This window comes from Amblyomma mixtum, chromosome 3 (assembly GCF_055824585.1).
Source record: "Amblyomma mixtum isolate Tamu chromosome 3, ASM5582458v1, whole genome shotgun sequence".
In the NCBI taxonomy this organism is placed as follows: Eukaryota; Metazoa; Arthropoda; class Arachnida; order Ixodida; family Ixodidae; genus Amblyomma; species Amblyomma mixtum.
Window position 1 is genome coordinate 118,664,133 of NC_143014.1, and position 24,531 is coordinate 118,688,663.

The 24,531-nt window shown below is 46.3% G+C and overlaps 2 protein-coding genes across 2 annotated transcripts; both read left to right on the forward strand.

Annotated features, from left to right (window-relative positions):
• Window positions 1-7,897: 7,897 nt before the first annotated feature.
• Window positions 7,898-9,861, forward strand: LOC149351552 (uncharacterized). Its single transcript, XM_089577052.1, has 2 exons — window positions 7,898-7,912; window positions 9,295-9,861. The coding sequence occupies exons 1-2, from the start codon at window positions 7,898-7,900 to the stop codon at window positions 9,859-9,861; spliced, it is 582 nt and encodes a 193-aa protein (XP_089433178.1).
• Window positions 9,862-21,046: 11,185 nt separating this feature from the next.
• On the forward strand, window positions 21,047-23,106 carry LOC149351553 (uncharacterized). Its single transcript, XM_089575618.1, has 3 exons — window positions 21,047-21,157; window positions 22,065-22,472; window positions 22,973-23,106. Exons 1-2 carry the CDS (start codon window positions 21,047-21,049, stop codon window positions 22,446-22,448), a joined length of 495 nt encoding a protein of 164 aa, XP_089431744.1. The 3' UTR covers window positions 22,449-22,472; window positions 22,973-23,106.
• Window positions 23,107-24,531: the final 1,425 nt, after the last annotated feature.

Below are 24,531 nucleotides of genomic sequence, written 5' to 3' on the forward strand. Positions count from 1 at the left end.
TCGTTTTTTTCTTTATTTAAGGCCATGTCCCATTTCTAGCACCATGCAAGGATGTTAGTTAGAGAGGTATTTAGGTCAATCTGGTGATTAGAACATGTAATATCTCACTGTGATAGCTCACTAATGTAGTAGCTATCATGTAATAACATGTAATAGCTCACTAATTTTTTAGAAGATGGAACACAATTCGTTTCTATACCGGAGTAATATAACTGTGATAAAAGCTGGAGTACCTCAGGGATCAGTATTAAGTCCGCTCCTTTTTAGTCTATATGTAAATAACCTCGCCGCTGCTATTCCAACCCATACTTTTGAGTACGCAGACAATACAGTTATCTTGTCTCAAGATTCCCGTTTTTCAGATGCAATCTCCGGTCTGCAAGATGCAACTTTTAGCGTTATGAACTGGTTCGATAGAAATGTAATTCAAGTGAATGTCTCCAAAACGCAGCTTATTTGTTTCCACAATCACCTGAAGAAAGTTAGCTTAAACCTTCCTCTGCTGGTCCACCCTTCTTCTTGCTCTCCTTTTACCTGTTCGCCAGTTCGATATGTTTCATCCGTTAACTACCTTGGTGTCTTACTTGACAATGACTTCACCTGGAATTCCCAGCTTGCTTATGTATGTTCAACGCTTCGTGCAGTTTCGGGAACTTTATACAGTATTAGATATTATATGCCATTGTCAGTTCGTAAAATGATTTTACATCCTTTGGGTTACAGCATACTTCGTTATGGGAAAACGGTATTTGGTCACTGCGCGATTCGTTGGCAAAATAGAATAAACTCCATCCTTCGATCTATTCTGAAAATTATTAGCTATGATTTAGGATTACCTTCAAAACCTGACCTGTTCAAAACCTTAAGGTTTCAAAATTTAACGCTCTTCTCACTGAAACGGCTATCCTGAGACATTTCTGATCACACACGTATAAAGTTGAATATGTTCCTGCGCGTTGCCTCCGGCCAAAATACCGTTTTCGGGAGCCTCGCTGCTCAACCAGATACGGTCAGCGCACCCATACTTACTTCATACCATCTTGCCTCAATCAATTACCAGCTAGTGCTTTTCGCGTGAAAACAAAGTTCAAACTGAAACCAATTCTCCGTCGCATTGATCTTTAGTACCGTAGCCTTCAACCTTTCTTTTCTTCTCTAAGCTCATTCAAATCATACATAACTGCATAAAATCGGAGCCTTAGAGGTTATACTGCTGTTCCACTGATTCTGCTGACGCGTAAGAATATCGCGCGAACAGAGGAATTCATGGTTTTGATGTCCTGTAATCCTGCGGATGTACGAATATTTGTTCCCTTTCCGTTTCAGTCCCAAATCTTATTGTTTACTTTGTTCACAAATATTGACTGTTTTTATATACTATTCATTACAGATATTGTTTGGCTTCTTTGTATTAGGAATGTTACCTCCCATTACATTTCAGCGTAACCATTTTGTGTTTTTTTCTTTTTTGAAATATTTACTCTCCACATTGCTGTTAGTACTCTTCTTGTATTTTGCTTCAATTGCTTCAAATAAAACTGTGGTGTTCTCGGTATTCTACTTTGTTGCCGCTGCCTGCCGGCCTGCCCTTCAAGCCCACTGTGGCTTTGGCAGGCCTATCATGTATCGTTGCTGTGGCAGTCTTGCGTTAATAAAGTTTATTATTATTATTATTAAAATAACTCGGTACAGCAAGCAATCACCCGCAAACAAACGAATCTCTCCGTCGAATCTCTCGGGAATATAAGACAACCGTCTTATATTCCGTTTAATTTTTTACTATCGTTATTTCGTACTTGTATGTGCTATATTGGGGTATTAAATTGTTTAGTATTCAATTGTAATTTTTTTGCTTAGTTGAATAACTTTGCTGTAATTTAGTTTATTTTCATTTATGTTGTTCTCTTTGCTGAATTGCTCAAGATATTGCTTTTTCCAATAGGAGGCACACCCTGCATCCTTGTCTCTGGAACCTCTTTAAGCATTTGGGTATATAGATGTATTTTATGAGAAAATTAATACAGATGAAACTGAAAACGTCCTTCACTCCAATGATTTTTGGAACTAAAGCGCCATTGATCTCGAGCAGACCGGTTAAGGTCGGCATCGAAATAGTCGAGCTATAACGTCTGCAGCTGAAAATCTACAGAAATTGCTGACTGATACATTTCCTTTAAGAACAAGAACCTACTACATAGAACAGACAGGGTTAGCGACGAGACCTCCAGGAAATTCATACTTGTTTACTGTTTATGCCAGCATACGTGCCGCCTAGCCCTTCTGGAGCCTTGCTGCTTGCCCGAGTCTGCGCTTCGTGGAAGCCATCCCGACGCAGGCTTTAGCGCGGCAATTTTCCTCCTTCCTGAAGCCGTAAGTATTCAATTTACATAGACCTGAACTGTTCACGTCTGCAAGTCGGGAGCCAAGACATGAAACGAAGCCGTTCTCGCGTCCGTCGCCAGAAATGACTGCGCCTTCCGTGCTCTCTTGGACGACGAAAATTGGGTCGTAAGCGTGATAAGCATGACAAAAGGGAAGGGCCGCTTAAGGTCCCTGCGTTACCGGGTGTCGGGTCAGCTGCTGCGCGCTTTGTGACGCGCACATACACCGCTTAACCAAATGTTTCAGCGCCAGTGACTCGAGGAAATGGATCGCCTCGTTCGCTGTCGGCAGCGCCGGCGGCCGCAATGAGCCGCCTCCTAACGCATCTTTCCCAGCCGAGCCTGGGTGGACTGCCCGGAGCTCGTTTTTACCGCAGCAGTGCGACGCAAATTGGCCGCCTTTGACGGCGGCGGCTGCAGCAGTGTCAGACAGAAAACAATGCTCTCTGGCGGGAAGAGCGCAGCGCAGTTTAAATGGACCGCTGTTCCGCGCACCTGGAAGAGTTGAGAAAATTAGGAGCTCTGGGAACTGCATACGCGCCGCCTTCGGTGAGGGTGCCGAGGAAGCCGGAGTGAAACTGGTTGAATGGGAAGCTGAGTGTGAGGAACGAGTGCTAAGTTTGTACGGCGCACATTCCGCCAAAGAACAAGGAAGAGGGCAGTTCAGTGGTCCGCACGAGCGGGGCCCCTTACGCCTCGCCATTTCGGCAGGATGGTGTTTCTTCAGTGGGAACTATTTTGTGAACACTGTCCTATGGGCTTTTGTGTCGCTTCCGTTCAAGTGCAATAGCACTTCGACTACCCGTTCGCATCACTGCGTACAGGCCGGGCCATTGTTTTTTATATCCACGAGTCGAGAAGTAACATTTGTACTACGCTCATCCTTCTGGACAAATTCAGAACATGAGCTGAGAAAGGTAGTAAAAAAAAAGCGCCTTAAATTGCACACGTATTTTCTTCGCCACCATGCAATAAAGGAAAAAACGTTCTCCTAAGTGATTGTTTAAGTAGATAAATTAATTTTTAATTTGATCAATTTAAAGGTCTTAAACGGTTTCCAATCCAAATTTCACATAGAAATGCGCAATGGAACGCGAACAAAGAAATAGTCAGGCGATTGATGAAGCAAGCAAGCAAGCAAGCAAAAACAAACAGGAAGAACGTTATAGTGCTGTGTTCGCAGAAAATGTCTTAATAAATAAACGGGATCAGAAAGGCAACGACCATGATGAAAAGACGGCGGACGAAAGAGATGTTCAGAAAGTCACCTTCACGACAAAACCCCAGCGGGATGTGGAGAAGCGTGCTCGGCATGAACAATAGGAGTTAAATGTACAATATCAAGCAGCTTCTACATCGTACCGTCTTTAGACGCAGGCAAATGGACACCTTACATAGCTTTAGCCACTGAATTAAAAAAAAAATACAGTCAAGGAATCTGTTGATAGAGCCAGACATTAGATCTTTCGATTTATATATTTTTTGCGATAGCACTTTGTACATATGATGCTGGAAAGTAGCTCATTATACATTCTCAATAAAATAATTCGTTATTTTAGCCGCATAAAGTGTTGATTTAAGTATCGAAAAGGAAAGGAATTGGACAAATGGCTCTAGCCTCTGAATCCTCCCGGAGGCCTTTATTTGAAGATTCGGTGAATGTTTCTGACAGTGCATATGATCCTTAGCATGCCACTGTTGCTGCGCTGAGTAAGGCCGATCACTATTAGTGCTTCACGAAGAATACAGCGAAAGCAACACCGTGACGTGCGGGTTGGGTTCCACATCATAGTCCGAAATCTCCGCACTCGTTGCCATTTTTTTTTTTGTCATTTCAACCACGGTTATAGCGGGGAAATACATAGGAATAACTGAGCAAGCACTATTCGTGCTTCCTCTCCCGATATTTCATTTTTCCTGCGTTGTCTGCCGTCTTTTTGCGCTGTAACCACCGTTCAAATGAACAACCATCTCGCCGAAACTTCTGCTCCAAACGAAACTATGTGCGCCGGTCTCTACACAGCTGGCATAGTTCGTCGTCAGCGTGTAGAATTCTTTCATCGTACGCACATAAAGAAGACAAATTTAAGCCTAGACGGTGCTACACCAACCTGCCCACTTGCGATCATTGGCTAAGATTAGGGAACACTGCGCCTCATACTGGCTCGATAGCTGGGTTGCCAACTGTGCGGACTGCTTAGAGAAAAATTTTAGTTGCTCTCAACTGGGCGTGCAGAAAAATGGACGGATATTCACGGTGATGAGACGTTTTAGACTGTAATTAGAGCGCATTATTGCTTGACATCTAATTAAAGGCTGATAAAAATTACTTTAGTTTGCTTTTTTCGCTATGTCTACTACAGCTCTTCACGCGCCTTTGGCTGCAGCAGAGAGCCTGGCGTTTTATACCGCAGGTTAGACATGTTGTAATGCCTTGGACAAAACTCTTCAGCCACAAGGTTTTGATTTGAGCCCTACAGCGTAGACTTACGGCACATACAAAATCAAAAGTTTTCAACATGTCAATACTACGGTCTTCCACAGCTCGCAGAGATTTAGTGCTTCACGGGTGCACTAATATTCCCACTGGACGAGGATAAGCAAGTCATAAGTGGCCAGAAGTCTTTTGACATAGGCTTTTCAAGGAGCACCAGGTCACAGCTTTAAAAATATAAGTTGCCAAGACTACGGCGTAGGAGTATGAATTTATCCCTTTTCTGTAATTAGCTTCTGAAAGCTTGTCAACCGGCTGAAGCAAATAAGGTGTGTAAAAATTTTGGAAAAAAAAGCGACGAAAGACAAAGAGAGAGAGAGAAAGAGAAGGAAAGGCGAGGAGATTTATTGAGAGAAGGTACCAAAAGTGAACAAAAAGTGGTGCACGATAGCAACAGCACCAACAGAAAGAGAACGCTATTTCTCGTGCTGCTGGCAGTCATATTGAAAACATCCCCTTCCCATCTACTCACCTCCTTTCCTCCGACATGTGCTTCCAGTCCCTATAACGCTACAGAGATTACTTGACTACAGAGGGCTTAGCCTCGCAAGCGCCGCCTCTGTGACCCACATAGACAACATTATCGCAGGTTGGAAACTGAACGCGCAGTTTTCCGGCATGATGCATTACGCCGAGAGTGACCGGTTTTCCGAAGAAAAATGTTCTTCATACAATTATCGTAGTAAAACACCAATGGCTTTCAAACGTAGGCGGAAAACTGTTCTGTCTCTTTTCAAGACCGGTGTACACGTGAAGGGTCGTTTTACAATGCGGCCCTGATCAAGGCCAGCGTTCTGATTCATTCATAATTTTAAAACGATAAGGATGCACCTGCAGGCGGCAACCAATGGAGCAAAAAAAAAAAAAAACGCAAGTAGTAAGGTTGGAACCACTTTCTCTGGAAAATTTAGCAAAAAGAATGTAAGGACACAAACATAATCACAACACAAGAATTTAATTTTTGTCGACACTAGGAAAAAAAATGAAGCGATAGTTGCGCAGGAAGCTTCCTGCATAGTAAACGGACCACCACCAGCGTCATAGTGTATGTCGTAACCGAAAACTAACCGCGCTTACCTGCAACCAAAAGACAATGCTGTGCAGATAGGCGTGAGATATAAGGACGCGCAAGACTATAGGAGCGGTTGGATACATGGGACGGGGTTGAGCGAGGTGTCTTAACGACATCACTTTTTCGCACAGGGGAGCCGCACAAGGGTGATGAAGGAGGCCAAAAGCTCGGGAGATTTTATTTTGTATCTCTCGCTCAACAGGGCCTTACTATTTGTGTGCTCGAGCCTAAAGCACCTCATATACTTTGGCGGCTGTGAAAGCTTCTAATACATCCATGCATCTCACCACTATGCACTTTCCATAAAGTGAACATTGTGAGCCCCTTTGTAGGCCATTACACTTCACAAATTATTATCTTCGAACTTTACTCGCTGATGAACCTCAGCCTGAATTCAATTTCATTATTTATTATTTGTTTTTCTCTTCCTTTTTTACTTCTTTTACTTTATCCGTCTTCCTCTACCCAATTTCCTTCCCCTCGCAGTAGCATGTCTGCGATTTTTACACGCCCGCTAAAATCTCACTTTTCAGTAAAGAGTTAGTCTCTCTCTCTCTGAAAGGACTGCGCCTGCGCGAAGTGCCAGCGGAAAATGCAACAAAATATGAGACTCGTTCCCAACGGCTGTTTTACATGCCAGCGAATTCGGTGAGAAACAAAACTAACGGCACCGCTTTCGCACACCACTCTGCGACAGTCTCAGATGCTGCTCCACTTCTCTACTGCCGTGTTCGCTGATGCATTAGGAAGTAGGCATTGGCGCCAGTGAGAACACAATCGCACGCTGGGATTTCTACCAACCCAGAGGAACAAAGCGCGCTGAATGACAGACCAGTTCAAACAAGGGCTGATAGCGAGCGGCCGCGCCTTCTGCATGCTTCAGGAAGGCGCGTCCGTATCGGGGGGGGGGGGGGGGGGGCCTTGACAATGGACGGGCCAAGCGACTTCCAGGGTCGCACGAACGCGCGCGCGCCTAGCGCCGCCTCCAAGATAGAAACCGGTACAAGGATCCACGCCCGGCGGTGCGCGGCCGATCTGACAAAGGATCGAGCTTCCTTTCTATGGCAACGTTCACTTTTCAAGGTGAACAACCTGAGCGCGCTGCGACGCGCAGCTTCCTAGCCAGTGGTCCCCCAGTCGCCCAACTGTGCAGACCTGGCGCGGGTCAAAAGATTTGCTGTTTGCAGATCCCTTCGACGACGCAACAACATGTGTCCCTCCTATCGGCCGTGGGAGAAAGCGATGCTGGCCGCGGGTCGCCATTACGGCGCCCACTTTCCCCGGTCGCCGCCGGCTTCTGCCTTGCTGTGCTGCTCTATTTATGTTTCTCTTCTTATTTTCTTCGCTAAATATAGAACGTGATGCGCGCCGGCAGCGGCGCCGCATTATTCAGCTCTTCTTCCCCCGGCCGCCGCGGAGGATGAGATCCTGGTACGAAACAAAGAACTGTGTAGCGGTGCATCTTTTCGCCGTGTCGTATGCGCCATTCCCAAATCTAGGCCATGATTCGCTGGACGAGGGTCGTGGGGGGGGGGGGGGGGGGGGGGGGGGGGTAGCTGTTTCTGGCCGCACGCTTTTCCATTTATTCCGTCCCAGGGGAAGGGCAACTTGGGGGCCACGTGCTGTTGGCCGTCTGTGGTGTCTGCCGCTGACCGGTTCACGGGCTTGGGGTGAGAAGGCGCCATGTGTGGCGATGCTGCTCGCTGGCACATCGTTTCTTGTTTGGGCTGCAGCTCCCCTTTGCTGACAATGAGCCCCCCCCCCCCCCCCCCCCCCCCCTTCAGTAGCCTGCCGTTGATGCTGCTACGGCGGGGGAGGGAAATGCCTCTGCTGGAGAGGATGGGCTAGCCACTCGGGCTATGCTTATAAAAAGCAGCCAGGCCAAGGTTGGCTGCGAACAGTGCCTCTTGTGGAGTGAACCTGACCGTAGTGAAACAACGTCGCACAGCCATGACTCTTCTTCTGGTGAGTGACGGACAGAGTGCAGAAGGTTGCTTTGCCCTTCTGCGCAGCCTCCGTGATTTGTCTCATTGGTACGCTTGGGGCTGCACCAGCGTTAAACGTACCATTCCCAGTGTTTTTGCGCGGTCCGGAATTCTAGAGTGATCATGATACGCGACAGCGAATGTGCGACGCCTACCTCCCCTAGGTATAAACGCTATAACTCTAGATGAGAAACGTAAAACAGCTGTTTTATTGTCATATATGTCATTCTAGACGGATTGGTGACGAAATTGTAACTTAGACACAGCGGTGTGCTTAAAGATAAGAGATCACTTGCAAAAAATGAACTTCAGGTTGTCTGCAACACTGTCAGGGGAAACAGAACACAAAAAGGACTGAGACAATGCTTTCCCCAGTTTCTATTTGACCTCAGGGCAATGAATGATGTAAACTTTGTTGTCTTAACGTGCACAATGGTTGCATAGATAAGGGACTTTGGCGTTCTTTTTAACTTACAGTTGATGTGTGTCTTGCTAAACGCTGGCAAAAGAGGCTCTATAAGCAGCGTGTCACCCTCCTGTGAATTCAAGCTAAGTTTTCTGCAAGTGTTTTTTAACCGACACAGTTTGAGTTCAATATATTTTGATTAACGCTAATTAGTAAGGGTAAGCCCAGGTTTAGTGTAACATCTAGTCTTGTCACTTGAGTGGTGCACTTTTCTCATTAATGTGAAGTGAGTGCATTGTTGTAGCAAAACTACCGCTAGAAACATTGCAGTAGGGTCTATGCAAACGTTAAGAATCCTGGTCTTTTGTGTCAAATTCAATGTCTGAAAATTCGCGTTCGAAAACCGGCAGTTGAGTAAGTAAATTGAGAAAGGCAACACATAGGCAAGTTCTCCTCTCTGCAATCAAAGACCTGCTTTCGATTAATGTCAGCACCGAGCTTTAAAATGGCTGCTCTATTTCGATATTCAAGCTGTAAATATAATTTAATCTACGCTGCAGAGACAGTCAGATAAGTCAAGCTCGCTTTCCTCAACATGGTGCAGTTGTCAAAGTGGCCAAAGTGTTGGCCTTAATTTAATTATTTTAAAAAGTCCTGAGGTTTAGTAAATTGCCGCAAATAAGAGGTATAGGTGACTTCTTCCCACACAACAAAAGGACGCTATGCGCTACATTTTTGAGATCCCTTTTAAAAGAGTGAAAATTAAAGCATAAAAAAGCAGCATAAGAACGGCGACAAACGAGGGAGTTTAGAGCACGAATAAGTAGTATTTAATATGGAGCGTTCTGCCACAAAATTTCTCCCCGCGGCGGAATGCCTGCACGAGTACTTATTCAGAAAGTTAACAATGACAACAAACGTATATTTTTTCTGCATCTTTCCTTTCCTGCTTTCAGCTAGTGGCCGCAATCTGCTTCACAGTTCCAGGTGCCATTAGTGGTGGACTCGGAGGATTTGGCGGCGGCGGGTTTGGCGGCGGTGGATATGGTGGAGGATTCGGATCAGGCTTTGGATCTGGCTTGGGCTCCAGCTTCGGTTCAGGTCTCGGGTCCAGCTTTGTATCTGGAGCGAGCTACGGCGGCGGCGGAGGCGGCGGTGGCGGCTCCCAGGCGTACGCAGTCGGACCAGCGTACCTAGTGAAGTCCCTGCAAGGCGGTGGTGGATATGGCGGCGGCGGCTTCGGAGGCGGTTTCTCCTCTGGCTACGGCGGAGGAGGCTTGAGCTCCGGATTCGGATCCGGATTTGGAGGTGGCCATGGAGGTGGCTTTGGTGGATACGGCGGAGCCCTTGGAGGTGGAGGATTCGGAGGCCATGCCGGTAGCTCGAAGATTGTGGTTGTCAAGGGAAGTGGCGGAGGGGGAGGGTACGGCGGAGGCTTCGGTGGGGGAATCGGTGGTGGCGGGTTCGGAGGTCTTGGAGGGGGACATGGCCTCGGTGGTGGAATGGCAGGTGGTTGGTGGTGATCGCTGGCTGAAGACAAGGGATGATAGGATGAGGCGTGTGCAGTGTGTATCATGCATGCATTGCCGATTTAACGAACTCAAGTCATAGAATCAAGTTCGATCCGTCTGAAGTAAGGAAGAAATGTTTATTTCTGACATGAAAGATGACAGGATCAGATATACCGTCTGATGGCACCGGAAGATGTTGAGAAAGCAATGCCTAGGCCACGTGTATGAGCGACATGCCAAGAACCGTGTCCTGCAATTTTCGTTTGATGGAAATTGCCGAGTTGATTCGAGAATGCATATTGTACATACCTTCTCGACCTAATCAAACAGTTCATAAGTATGAGTGATTGCATGAAAGAAACCACATTATTTTGACTTGTAGTTCTTGTTGTAACCTTCCTCTTCCAAGCATCCACGCTAAAAAATTGTTCCAAAGGAGATAAATCAGCAAATTTGCCATGAACCGCTGTGTTTCTTTCTATATTCCTGAGAAAGACAGATAAGCGAAAATGTAATAAGCCCCAAACACGTACGTGTTGCTCTTAACGGGTCGACACGTCTGCTCATGTCGGAGACCTTTAGGGCAGTTCAGTAAATGTTGTGTAAAGTAGTGTACAAGCTGAAAACAGATATGCCAAAATTGCATTGCTCAGTCTATGCGTTTCGTTGTCTCCCAAGGCTAAACTTATATTCTTAACTGCGCAATTATCATGGTTTTCGTTGATAACACAACTAGTGAAATTCTCTTTAATTAAATAAAAAACTAAGCACTAAGAAATCTTGATAGAAATTAATCGACACACCAGAAGTGCCTATAATTTTGCTGTCCCCTAACTATGGGGTACTGGTCCGTGGTCAGGAAGGCTTTCTGATTGTGTCCAGCACGGCTTACAACAGCGATGGAAGGTGCATGTTACTGCCAGGGCAGGCTGTCAGAAGGATCAGGAAGACAGCCCGTGGGCGATATCGCAATTGCGCCAACGGCCGAAAGGGGTCATGTGTTCTGCCTGACGTGGCTGCCCACTAGCGTGTCAGTCAAGATGAACCAGAAGCAAGAACCGAGCAATGAGACGTGTTGTGAAGAAACTAGGCTAGTGGTCAGAAAACGATGTCTGGGAGAATATGTGCTTCTCAAACAAACCATGCCGAGACTCTGTAGACCCGGTGAGCGTTGATTTGCGGGTGTCAGCTGACTCCAGAACCGCATAGTTTTCATTAGTAATACCTCCGTCTTGAGCCTGGCTGTAAGACGCACTTAATCGGCTTACGAAGAAGCGCCTCTCTGTTGGTGCGGATCTTGCATTAGGAATAAAAAAAAAAAGGCAGCTTAATGAAAGAACGACATTCCTTGTCTGTGTTTCTCAGCAACACTGAAGTTGTTATCCGGAGGGTACGATGGTTTCGTAGGCATCGCATTTATCCCGGACGAAAGGAGAAGGAACTTCGAAAAGAGAGTGCGTTCGCCGCGTTAAACTAAGCATCTGACTTGCATTGAAAACATAAGGCTTCCTTCTTTTCTTTATGTTGAAGAAAGCGTTAATTTCAGGCCCCGTCCTATCTGCGTAGGGTGTGCGAGCATTGCGCGGGATGCAAATGCATCCAGATGCATCTTTGACCATCACTGGTGCGTTCTGGAGACGATGCTTCCGTCAAGCGTAGCAACACAGTCATACACCTCATACACACACGGGCACTGCAGTTCGAATACTGTGGCTACTGCCAGGTGCCACTTTCTTTACTTCGCAGCACGCAGCTTGCGCGCACTGCTCAAGTGTCATCGAGGCTGTACATAATGCTCTCTTTATCCTTGTGTCGAGATGCACGTGACAGTGTTTCTGCCTCAGCTCCGTCCTAGCCTTTTTAAAATTATTTTGCTCTCTTGCAGATGATACACTGAGCAAGACACTTTCATTTTTTTTTTCAAGTTAAGCAAAAATAGCGAAGTAGAAAACTGCAAAGTTAGATTTCGGGTATTTTTTAAGGGTCAATGAAATTTCGTTTCCTCGTCTGTTTCCACTTATGATATGTACTATCGGAGACAAAAGCCTCAACGATGGTCGAAAAGCGATATATGTGCTTAAGTACCACGCCTTCCAACGATCTCCTGCTTTCACTGTCCCGCTTTAGAGTTCTTTAGTCCGAATGCTACCTCCACAATTACGGCTTGGATTAACCGCATAATAGCAGAGCTATCGGTTTCGATTGGCGGACACGCGTCCTGGAGACTTATGTCCCCGATAGTACATCTCCCACTTGAGGTATGGCCAACTTCGCTCTATTTTGCGAGCCTTGCGCTTGTTGAGGCCTGTTGCCAGTGCCTAGATGACATACTTCCTCCCACATATTTTAAACTATCACTAGTTTACTGGGAAAGCACAGAACAAGAAAAGAGGGCAGCGAGTGCAATCGGAGTCCGTAGCTTAAAACTCCTCGTTTAGTGCATATCTCTCCCCGCTTTCCTGCATGTATTCTTTTAAAATGCTATCTGGTAACTATTTTTCCTTGAGTTCGCGCTCATTACTACAGAGGCGACGGTTCTGAGTTTCAGAAAACACAGTGGTTGCTAGTGAGCAAAATATTGCCCAGCATTTACCAGCGCTTGAAACCGCAATATAAAATGGTGCTTGCTGCTTAGGAACTGTTAATATAAAAAGACAACAATTAGCTGGGAAATACAATTGCGAGAAAGCACATAGATGTTCGTTTGCAAAAACCTTATATCGGTAGGCTTACAAGAGCTTGAATGGCAATAATCTAGCTCCCATTTTTCTCATTTGCTTGCATATGAGACTGATTTGTAGCGACACGTTTACTCTTACTTCGCTTTCGCTATATTTAAGGCGGAACGTAGACTGCTTTTAAGTAAAATACACAGCCGCGGTGCAACATTAGGCTTAAGAGCTGACCACCCGTTTGGTTTTTTCGGAAGCCAGTGGTCACGTTGGCGTATCCATAGATGCCAGGGAAATGCAACCACACGAGAACTTTTCCCTGGGTAGTGACGATTAGAGACACGGTGCTAGTGACATTCTAAAATTCTAGAATGCGCGCATTGTCGCAATAATGTATAAATAACGAAGGTCAAGAAGCGTGCAAACTGCTTTAGCACAACGCACTGCTAAACCTTTCTGCATCCCTAGTTAGATGCTTGGACCATGTGCTGTCAGCACTCAGAGACAAGCTATTTGGCTTTCACACGTCGCATAGAGTTTTGACCAATAACAGCGGTCACTGTTCGTACTTCAGTCGTACTTGCTCACGTCCTGCTGGCGTTAGACGGCTTCGATAGGATTTGATGACTCTTACTAAAGCGAAGTAAACGCCTACGAACGCTGCTTATTTACCGAGCCAATAACTTTAAGCTTCTCAGCACCTGAACAATGTGACACTGTATATATACAGAAAGGATCTATGCAATGCTTTGAACAGAAACCTTGTTTTGACCTTGTGAGCCTGACGTCATTAATGTATTGCTGATTGTGTGTTCACTTAGTGTGCTGAAAACGTCTAATGGTGTGTGCATGTGTGTGTTTGCCACCAGGGATAAGTATAGCGGTCGTTGAGTAGTATATTTCATGTGTGTAATTTTACTTGCTGTTCTACCTGCACTGTTTCTTTACTTCGATGCACATAAAGTAGCCAGGGAAGAAAGAGCTGTACTTTGGTTTTTGACTATATATTTACGAAATGGCAAAAAGGTATCTAGCTGAAAACTCTTAAGTTAGGTTATTTGGCGTGAAACTTTCATCTTCTAGTATCGTTTAAGTAAGTCTAAACTTGCCTGCGATTTGGCCTCTTCACACAAGTATTCATGTTGTCTGAGTACACTGTTTTGTTGTAAATAAACCTAAGAGTGTTTTAAAGAGTGCGCCAATTTTGTAAAACTTGCTTCTTCATAGCAGGCTGCCAACTTTGTGAATGTGATGCGTGAGAATAAACCATGGTGATGAAAGATACTTTGCAAGTCTCCTACATCTTTAATCTAGAGCCATGATTATATTACACATACATACATACGTCCTTTCACAGTGACAGGCAGACGGACAGACGGAAAGGAATGTGTGAAAATAAGCATAGCGGATATGCGACGCATTTTCGAATTCTAGTTGCCCAGACTTTGGTCTCTAGGCAGTTAGATTAGCAAATCAAGGTTACGTAAGGAGCGCATATATGTTCGTAAAAGATCAAGAGACTAAAGCAGAACGCCAAATTATGCACAGCTTCACCGGGAGTAACGTACCAAGTAAACTGTCCGTCTGTCACCTAAACACCGGTTTAAGAATTTTAGTAGTCATGTGACATGGAGGAATTAATAATTTTAAAGCCATCGATGTGGGCATCCTAAACGGCGAAGAACACGAGAGGGTGAGGAGCATAATATTGGGCTTTGTACGAGGCCACCAAACCGCCAGAACCTTGTCCGTTAGCCAGTGTTGATATCCAGTAAACAGGGGTACGCAGAGGAGGCATCTAAGACCTGACGATACAGTTAAAGTTATAACCCCCATTCAGAGAAATGACATTTAGTGCCCAAGACGAAGTCGAACTGACTGAAGAGAAACACAAACGAAATTGCGGCAGGAGTTAGCCGATTAAAATGTCTCCTGCTCTTCATACCATCAGCCACTTTATGAGCGTTTGTAGTTGCACTTTATCCCTTAGACAATACACGCACGGAGGCACAACGTATCATAAAGCCCTACTTCTGTCACGATGAGACTGTGCGAAGTGTAGGCATTCTTAGCGGGTCAAGGCTGGATGCGCTAGCTCTGGAGCAACAGCGCAATAACTGTGCGCCATGAGAGCTCGCAAAGAGTGGTCGGCGGTTGTGTGCCGTGGGAAGTACGACATTGACTGCGACAGAGCACAGTAAGTACGTTGAAATCAGAACGTTCTCCTCGTGAGTTGCACTCACACAGCGCTCTACTTGGGATGCGTTGCGGTGCGTGCCGTCACCGAGGTGCACTCGCTTGATGTTTAATTGTACTCAGGGTGTTCACTGAATGCGCAACTGAGCGGCTGGCCTGCCCCTTCTGCATGCCATTCCGCGCGTGGGACGTGCTGCATATGCGAAACTCATGTTATCTGTCGTGCCTTTATGAGAGTTAAGATACCGGTGCAATTGGCGCATTCGCCTCAAGCGGTTGGTAATTGTCCCTTGCGGAACAAAGACGAGCCCTTCAGACCCTGTTTGCGCGGCTCTTATCGTTTGCGTTTAACTCCTGACTCTCATTGCCTAATGACCCGGCTTGCTGCATGATGCAGAAATACGGGAGCAGACGGTTTTTCCCACGACTCCCGGCTTACGTGGCGAAATAGTTATTAAAGCGATACAGTTTACGTGAAGCTACTCATGACGAGAAATGAGTTTCATTGCCTGAATAAAAAAAAACGACGAGAAAAACCTTTCTGAAACAAATATAAAGCAGGAAAGCAAAACAGAAGTGAGACATGGAAGGATTGTCGTGTTCTTGCTTCACTTGATAACTTTCTGGGAGAAACAGCGGTATGCATACAAGCGCATAGCATAATAAGGTCAGGAGCTGACCTGAATACGCGTGACTATAGTGGCGTGATATGCTTTCCGAGGATGAAGTCGGTTTTTAATCGAGGTAAAGACCGTTGCTTCTTTGAGATTATGTATTCACGAGACCGCGTATTGCGGTGCGCCTCTTCAGCCTCTCGGTTTAACATTATGCGATAGTACACTTTTTATCACCAATGCTAGTGAATGTCCGCGTTTACACTGGTGCATCCATGAAAGCTATCCTCTATCCTTTTCTCTATTTTTCCTTTCAGTATTCTAGCAAGCCCTGTCTGCTGACACGTGGAAACGCGACAGTTTTTTTTTTTTTTTGTGTTCGCAGGTAAATACGTCATCTAGCTGGCAGAATTCGTATAGAGGTCCTCGAGCCTCAGAAATGCTCGCCGTGAACAGAACCGATCTGTCTCGCTAAAACAGTGCCAATTTCACTTATATTTTTTAAAAGAAAAGAAAATATATCAGGAATTGAATTGAAGCAAAAAATAAAAGCGAAAAGTAACGGGAATTATCAGCCGATAAACTAGCAGCAGCCTGCACAGTTTTTACTGAACCCACGTTGTTTGCGCTTGTACTCTGTACGGTAGCTCAGTTGCTGGGACGTTCGGCTGCCAAACTCAAGTTCTTAGATTTGATCCTGGCCGCGGCGGCTGCACCTCGATGGAAGCGAAAAGCGCAAGCGTCCGTGCGCCAAGATTTCGGTATATTTTAAGGAACAGCAGAAATTCACTGCGCGCAGTGTTGTTTTCAGTGTAAAACCTCTCGGAACATTAACCTTGTCTTCCTATCCTGAAGTTGGGGAAAATTTTATGTAAGCTTAATAATCAATGAAATACAATTCCATAGCTCCACTGTTTGTAAATATTGAACATAGCAGAGCTAGGCAATTCAAAGAAATTTTCGGCATCCTTTCTATCAATATACGTAGTAAGCAAAGGGGCTCCAAAACTTGTAATAATGCTGCACCTTTTTTAAAAATTGTTTTATTTATTTGTTGCACCTTCAGGACCGGAGATAAATTTCAAAAGAAAATGACTGCAATGAGAAGCAAAGGTATAAAAAATGCGAAAGCAATTGGAAATATAGGATTGTTCCTGTCCGTATAAAAATACTAAATATTCACAAAAAATGCGGACATCGAAAATGGGTACAATTTCACCGGGAATGTAGTTTCATTATTTTGATACACAAGGCACAAACTGTTGCAAAAAGAAACGCTCTAAACAATAGTACCCGACTCTGTGGCTGTGATCGATATGTAAGGCAGTTCTTGAATGAATACACCGTGTAGTCTTGAATGACGATATATGCGATGAAATAAGCTGAGGTTAGAAACATTTCGCCATAGAGAGACAGACGACTTTTTTGCGGTGAGATGCCAATCATGGTTGAGCCAAATTATTTTTTTAGGTGTTACAATGGCTTCTCAGTGATAGAATCATATGATACAGTTCATATGAATCATATGAACGACCTGCTATGGTGCTTCACGCAAAGTAATAAAGACAGAAACGGAGGTACGTTTTGCAGTTTGTTGCCCGTGAAATTTTGTTTGATAGTAAAGTTAGCAAGCCTCGCATCATAATAAATTTGATTGTTCGTCTTTCAAGCACGGTTACTTGCCCTCACGTGCGGCGGTTAAAAAGATTTTACGCGCAGATCACTAACGATCGTGTCGACATACACCCACTAGCCCGCAAGAACGTGCTGCTGCTTAATGATGACGGTAAAGCTTGAAAATGACAACGTGGTTTATTAAAATTTCTGCCCCTGTTTTTTGACCGTTTCAGTTTCCGACGCAGAGTATCGCATGACTTAATGTTGTATTTATGTTCCTTTGCGCTCTCCATAGCCCATGTGCAGTTCTGGAACAAAATACACCTGTAGTATATACCACAAGCCACACAAGAATGGCGCTGACACTGTACCGATTTTAAACTACCGCATTTCTCAGCCACATATCCCCACTACGGTGGCTGAGTGGCTACAGCGTTCGGTGATTGAGCAAAAATTCGCGAGTCTGCAGCTGGCTGCAGGAGCCGCGTTTCGATGGAGATGAAGCGTAGAAGTGCTTGTGTATTAAATTGCAAGCTAAACAATCCTCCCCCTCCATCTCCTTGAACCTCTAGAACCTCCGTTGCGGCGTGCCTCATATATTCCGCAGCGTTTATTTGGAGCGTCAAAATCAGTCAACACTTAATCAGCCCTCGGAAAGAATTAGTAAAGTCAGCGCTGAAATCGCTATCACTGGCACGTTGCGGCTAACGCCTGCAAGAACGCGCATGATTATCATTTGGAGGTCATTTAACGACTCGTAAGCAATGGCGACCTAAATAGTCTGTGTCCACGCATGCACGCAAAACCTATCGGCAGCCCTGACACAGTGGCTGTTTTTTTTCGCATTCGCTCCAACGGCACAAAAAGTGGTTGACTTCTTGAAATGGTTAGCTAAAGCGTAAACTGAACTCATGAGATCAGACATTCAGTATTTACCAATCATATATGTGTGAGGATATAAATACCTATGGCCCAGTGAGCTGGCTCAAGCTTCTTCATTTATGAGTAACGCCTGTCCAAGCTGTAACCGAAAAAAAGCTTGCTTGCCCAAAGCACTTCTGTCTGCATTCCGATCTTACGTGACTACAAAATAAATAGTATCGGAGGTTGACCGCGGGTATTTAACACGAATCTCAAAGGTTGAGGCTTCTGGGTGGTTATGAGATAACAGGTGATATTTTGTGCACAGTGGGGAGATGCGGCAGCTTATAGACATTTTTGTCATTTTACTTTCAACCCGAGCAGTAATAAGAACTGGAGGGGACATTTAAGCTCCGCCTTAAGGGTATAGCGCGATAGCGGAGTGGGTCAATTGCCATGCACGCAGAAGGTCATTCCCTACTTTACATTTATAAATTCCTCGGAGTCCTCATACCACCGCTGGCGCAGTGGTGCAGCGGTTAAGCGATGCGCCACTGCCCTGGGATGGCAGGCGCCTGCTCGCAGCGGTGGGCCTTGTGCGACCCTGGTTGCTCTTCCCGAGCGACCAATCATTAATTTAACTGCCACCTGCCAGGGTGGGAAGTTTGCTAACTATCCGGTGGGCAGGTTGTCGTGACGCCGCAAGGTCACGTGACCTAGGTGGCCCAACTGCCTCCTAGGTTGCTCTCTGGGGACCACCTGCCAGATTCATGCTCTTGCCATCCATGCCATCCATCCACGCTCCCAACGCCAACGAAGGCAACGTCGACGCAGACATCAGATTTTCTGGGGAACGGGCCTTTAACACTGTCGCGTAAATAATGCTTGAAGGCATTTCGCAGATTTCGTAAAATAAATGTACTGTACGAGGGGCTGTCATAAGCGTATGGCCAACTAATCTCATTCCCAGCGAAACGTGGAACACTGCAGAAGCCAGATTCAGTGTCAACTAACACATAGCCCAATTTTTTAAGCTTCTCGCACAATGGCGGGTGATGGACATTGGACTCGAATATTCACCTCTGGCGGCCGTTTTCGGAATTCGGCTTCTGAAAACCTGGTGATAACTCAACTTTTCTCAACACTGCACAGATTTACGGTGACGCAGTGCATCTAAAGACACGCAGACCGGCCAGTTGGTTTTGAGTCGACTGCATTACCTGGGCGCTGCTGTAACAAACAGCGCGTCCAGACAGATAACTTCACCGCATGTTCGTCCTCTCATGGGCGATTACCAGGAGGGCGTCGGAGACCTTAAATTGCGTATCCCAAGTTCACATCTAGGAGTGCTCGATAAAGTCTTCAGAAAGGAAAGACTGCGCCTTAAAGTTCACATGTCGCTCGTCGAGGTCTCCTGGGCAGGACTAAGCCACAAGAGAAATGAATGTAGCTGCAACGGAGGCAAGAAGACACACTTGCAGCAAGAGTATCAGGCGCAGGGGAAGTCCCCGGAGTGGCATCTACAGTGCGAGACCCCCCACACACAGAAACGTTGAAGCGGCGGCGAATGATTTCCCTAGGCACCCTGCTTTTGCTACGGAATCCCGCGCTTCTCTTGATACTTCCATGCAAGCACTGCATCTATTTTAGCCCTATTTCGCTCCTCTATATGCAGCCGATGCTGACGGAAAGAGCCAGCACCTAGACAGTACTCTGGGGAAAACCCGGTGGTGACGAAAACCAGGAGGCGATAGTAGGTGCAGCATGATATCGTTCCATTTTTGGAAATGTTATGTAAAGGATGGTTCAGGCTCTGAAAAATATAGGCAGCCGTCATGGATGAGCTTTTTCCAAAGGGAGCTGCTTTGCTAATCAATACGTTAGTAAAGAGCATGATTGGCTCAGTCTTAGTCACGTAAGCCTGACCGAAATAACAGGCATGCTGATATTTATCATGGTAACACATTTGCATAACAAATTATCGAAGGGCCTCTCCATGTGGTGTTATCGGCAACCACATTCGATGGTTAATTTAAAGAGAAACTAGACCAACGCCACCATCGACAGAATCATGAAACGATGCGTTTAATCTGACGTTAACAGGTCACTGACCAAGTTATATACTGGGCGAGGGACTACTTAGGCAGGAAAAGGAGCGAGAGCCATTATTGATGACCGAGTCGAAGCGCTCGCGCCTTCTTTTCGCTTCTTTTTCTAAGCGCGACCACCCAGCTGCCGGTCCCTTATGCAATGGGAACCAGCTACCTGTGCACCGCCACACGCACACACGCAGGTCATGACAGCGTTGGCATCCAGCAGTGACAGACCTCGACGCAAGATGATGGATGTCATTCCGCCGGGGACTGTGTGGGTGCGTAGGCTGGACAGCGCTCCATGCGCTAGCAATAAACGCCCCTGGGCAGCTCTCCCACTTGTCCAACTTGGCAAAAAGTATTGCAAATATAGGCGTTGTGCGTGGCTCTAGCTACGCCCCGGTGCTCGGCGGATGACTTGAGCGTCGGCTACCTACACACGTCAGTGGGCTAGCGTTGATTGATCAAAACAGTAATGCCGGGCAAGAGAGCGCGCCGGCAGTAGTAGTACATGCGGCGGGCGCGACAAACGGCAGCTTCTCGGCCGTGCGACAGGCGGTGCCGGCTATCGCACAATCAGTGCATGATCATCGGAAGTCCGCGCGCCGTTACAACCATTACAGCGCTGTCCGAAGCACTGAGCAACCCGGAAGTATGCGGCATTGCGTGACCCTTCTTGTTCTTGCTCGATGCTTTGTCGATTCGAGCTTTGTTTATTGCACTGCACGCAGGCTGGAAGGCGGCTACGTCTCGTGTAATAACAGCGCCCAAGTTCACGAAGGCGCTCTCCACAGCAGCCCGAAGCGCGGCGAGGGTGGGGGTGGGGGGAGGCGCTCTCGGCGCGCTCTTCTTGATGTTTGCTTTAAAGCGTGCAAGAGCGATGGCTTCAAGAGTCTCTTTGCTGGGCCACGCCAAGTAGAACACGCACGTGCCTTTGCATTTCTCCCCTCTCCGCTAGCGTCCAGTTTGTGTCTCAGTTTTGCTCTTTTGGTTGCCGCAGTCGCCAGTTCCTGCATTTTCTATGCATCCTCCACTCGCTTTCTTTAATAGCCGGGGCGTAAATTGGCAATCTCATTGTGTAGTCGTGTCCTTCCCTCTGCTGGTGGCTGGGCGAGGGCTGCCGTTTTGCAATCGACCTGGCACGATGACCTCCTCTTCCGCCGCCGTACTTCGCTATATAAGCGAAGAGCGCGGACCGGAGAAGTCAGAGCTTGCAGTCCCTGCAGAGGAAGCGATCTACAGGATGAGGCTTATGGTAAGATCGCCTAGCATGGCCTGTGGCGACCACACAGCGAGCAGGCTTGCTGTGCTGTCTTAGGCTTACAACGTGCATACTGCAAAACGGGTCGTTGCGTACTAATGAGTTGAGCATATCTTCGGGAAAGTCTTGACGATACTGAGTATATTGAACCTTAAGGACGAATGACTACAAACGTGGGGTTTCACAGGGTGACACTACTTGATACTACTTGTAAAGTAGTACTGCGTCTAGTTCTGTACTTAATGCGAGGTATGGGCATAAGAACGGACAAAGGGCAAAAAAGTGGGTTCAATGCGGACCTCGTTGAACCTTCTTGAAACTCTGATCCATGCCTTGCTGTGTGCTGGCTTTCTGTGGAGATGCTGACAGCAAATGGTAAACAGGAAAAGTTTTTTAACCCGTCACTCAGAGAAGGCTGCTTTCAAGGCGGAGTTTTTGCGACCGACATGGCCTGGCGCACTTTACTATGCCTTAATATGACGGACTCTGCAAAGGCATTTCTTTCACTTTCGTTTATTTGCTTCCTTTACGTTGCTGATTGGTCGACAGGACTAAACTTGGAGCAGCGTCGTGACAAGACGTTATAAAGTAGGAGAAATTAGGGGCTTCAGAAGATCCACTTGGTTTTATATTTTTTATGAAACTTATAACGCTTGGGAGTTTGCGGCAGTTATCAACAATGTAGCTAATTACACAAAAATATGAAATTAAAAGAGCCAAGGTGTGAACGAAAAGTATAATCCAAAAGCCGTTATATGTATAACTACAGCATGTTAATTTTACTAAACAACTTTATTCTTGATCCTCAGATGTGGATCACCATGTGGATCATCGTTATCACCGCATTGCTGGTCGAAAACTCTCTTGTTTTCTTTTGTTTCCGTCTTCGCCATTCACGCAGTTGAGCGCTGTGTTGTGCGGCTGCCTTGTGGCAACTGCAACCGCCGGGTCCCTTGGAGGATTCGGTGGTGGCGGCTTCGGTGGTGGCGGCTTCGGAGGCGGCGGCTACGGCGGCGGCGGCTACGGCGGTGGCGGCTACGGCGGCGGCGGCTTCGGAGGCGGCGGATTCGGAGGTGGAGGCGGAGGTGGCATTGGCAAGATTATCATCATCAAGACTAGCGGAGGCGGAGGCTACGGCGGCGGTGGATTCGGCGGTGGAGGATTCGGTGGCGGCGGATTTGGAGGCGGTGGATTTGGAGGCGGCAAGTTCGGTGGTGGCGGACTCGGAGGATTTGGCGGTGGTGGCTACGGCGGAGGTGGTTACGGTGGAGGAGGATGGTGGTGATCGCCTCTTCAATACAACGATTCGGTACGTGCTCACAACTTTCGAATACGCCCACAGTGAACATTTAAAAAAAGCAACCATTGTTGCCCTCACTTTAGCAAATGTGAGCGCTGCGTGTAATTGAGGCCAGTGAGAGTTTAGAGACTTTTCATTGTATCCTTTCCGCCATTTGTTTTATTAGGCGCCATTTGAGTTATATGAGTTTCACTGTAATGCGCGATGCCCGCCAGCTACGCTACTCTTGTTCAGAAGCAATCCCGCGAGCATATCGCAGATTATATCTTGTAGCTACTTTTGAATAGGAAAAAAAAAGAGGAAAGTTTAAACCCATAATTACAAATTTGAAGCTGCGGAAATAGGCGGCATTTTCGAATTGTTGGGCTGTAAGCCGCACTGCAATGCTTTTGTGTAGACAGATGAAGCCTCGTCCCGACAGGACGCGTATTTTGCACGCGCACCTGCGCATTGCATCTATGTCCTTCTCGTTGATCTGCAAGCCTCCAACGCTGTTCAATTCACTGCAGAAGCTGCCCCGAAGAGCCCCGCGCCGATCCGAAGGAAGTTCATGTTTTGCCTCGCGCACTTGTGTCAGCCATGCGAAAGAACTATTTTCGAAGTGTCACCATTTGCACCGGAGTACACCCGTGGAACACCACGCAGCCAGGCCCCAGGACAGGGTTTCGCTCGCACTCGTCACCACAGCGAGCACCTTCCTCTGTGAATAAAGAGATGTTCCATCTCGACATGAGTCTCTATCTCGTTGCGTGAATCAAGCTGCAGACTTTTATATGGCTCCGTATACCTGGAACGCGACGCACCATAATTCTTTGCAACGTTTTTGGCACTCAGACAGCACCATACGAGGAAAACGTACAAGGCAGCTTCAAATATACACGGCATTGGGGACACGAGTGGTGGCATATTCTAGAGGTCTTACCCATATTACGAGGCCACGAGAGTTACGGTTTGGGGATGCTGCCAACCATATGCGATTTGTTTCAGCCAAAATTCGGGCATCTGTGTACATTATATAGGCTTTTTTTTTGGCTTGCGGCACTAAACGCGTTGCAGAACTCCGACTACTGACTCAACAGTGTTGAGTTTCCTATATATAAACGCACTTGCGCATGCAAAAAGGCAAGATTTTTTAATTTATTCTAATCGAAAAGAAAGCAGGACAAGGACGATGCAACCAAGACATTCTCTGTTTTCAAGAAGCCAATTTTCCTTGTGGAACACTGACTAATTTTTCTGATAGATGGCTGGTTCAGCAACGACGTTCAAGCCTCCGGGTTATGCACCATCAATGCGGACGTTCAGTTCATGTTCCAATCCCAGTCAACCGTTTGCTGAAACAGCAGTACATAAGCTACGTGACGGCGAATCCTACTAAAAAAAAATTTTTTTTAAGCAAAGTAAAACGAGTAGTGAGCGTAGTTTATTGGAGGAATCGGTAAATACATGATAAACAACCTTCTTATATAGCGACGCTGCGAGAAACACACTCCTCTTCACCCAAAACTATCGGGAGAATTACTGCCCCTTGTCTGAAGGCAAATCTTGCATACGTATGCCGTCATCGAGATTACAGGAACGGGCTGGATGCACATGTTTAATTTCCTGAGGAATTCACTGCCTCGAAGAACTATTGCGCCTTGCATATTATCTAAGGTTCTTAGCGGTCTTGTCTCTCAGTTTTATCACATGTCCAATGTTTGATGTACGTGTAACGTTTGCAGCACGGTGTAGCTTTTCAGTAACTTGTCTCAGACGTCAGTACAACGCAGGAACTAACTGAGCATTTATTACTACAGCATTGCGCAGTCAACTCGGCACATACGCTCTCCTCGCACTTTTATTACTATTGGCGTCGCTTGACATTCCCATGCCTTGCTATAACTTTCGACAAACCACAAACCAAGAAGAAAAAGCCAGCTTCTTCTACGCGCGCCAAGATCTCATGATATTTTATCACACATTTCTTACAATAAATAACGGAAAAATTTCTGAACACCATAAAAAGCCTATTCAACAGAGTACCTTGCTGCACATCGAACTTTTTTATCCGGCATAGGCACAAAAC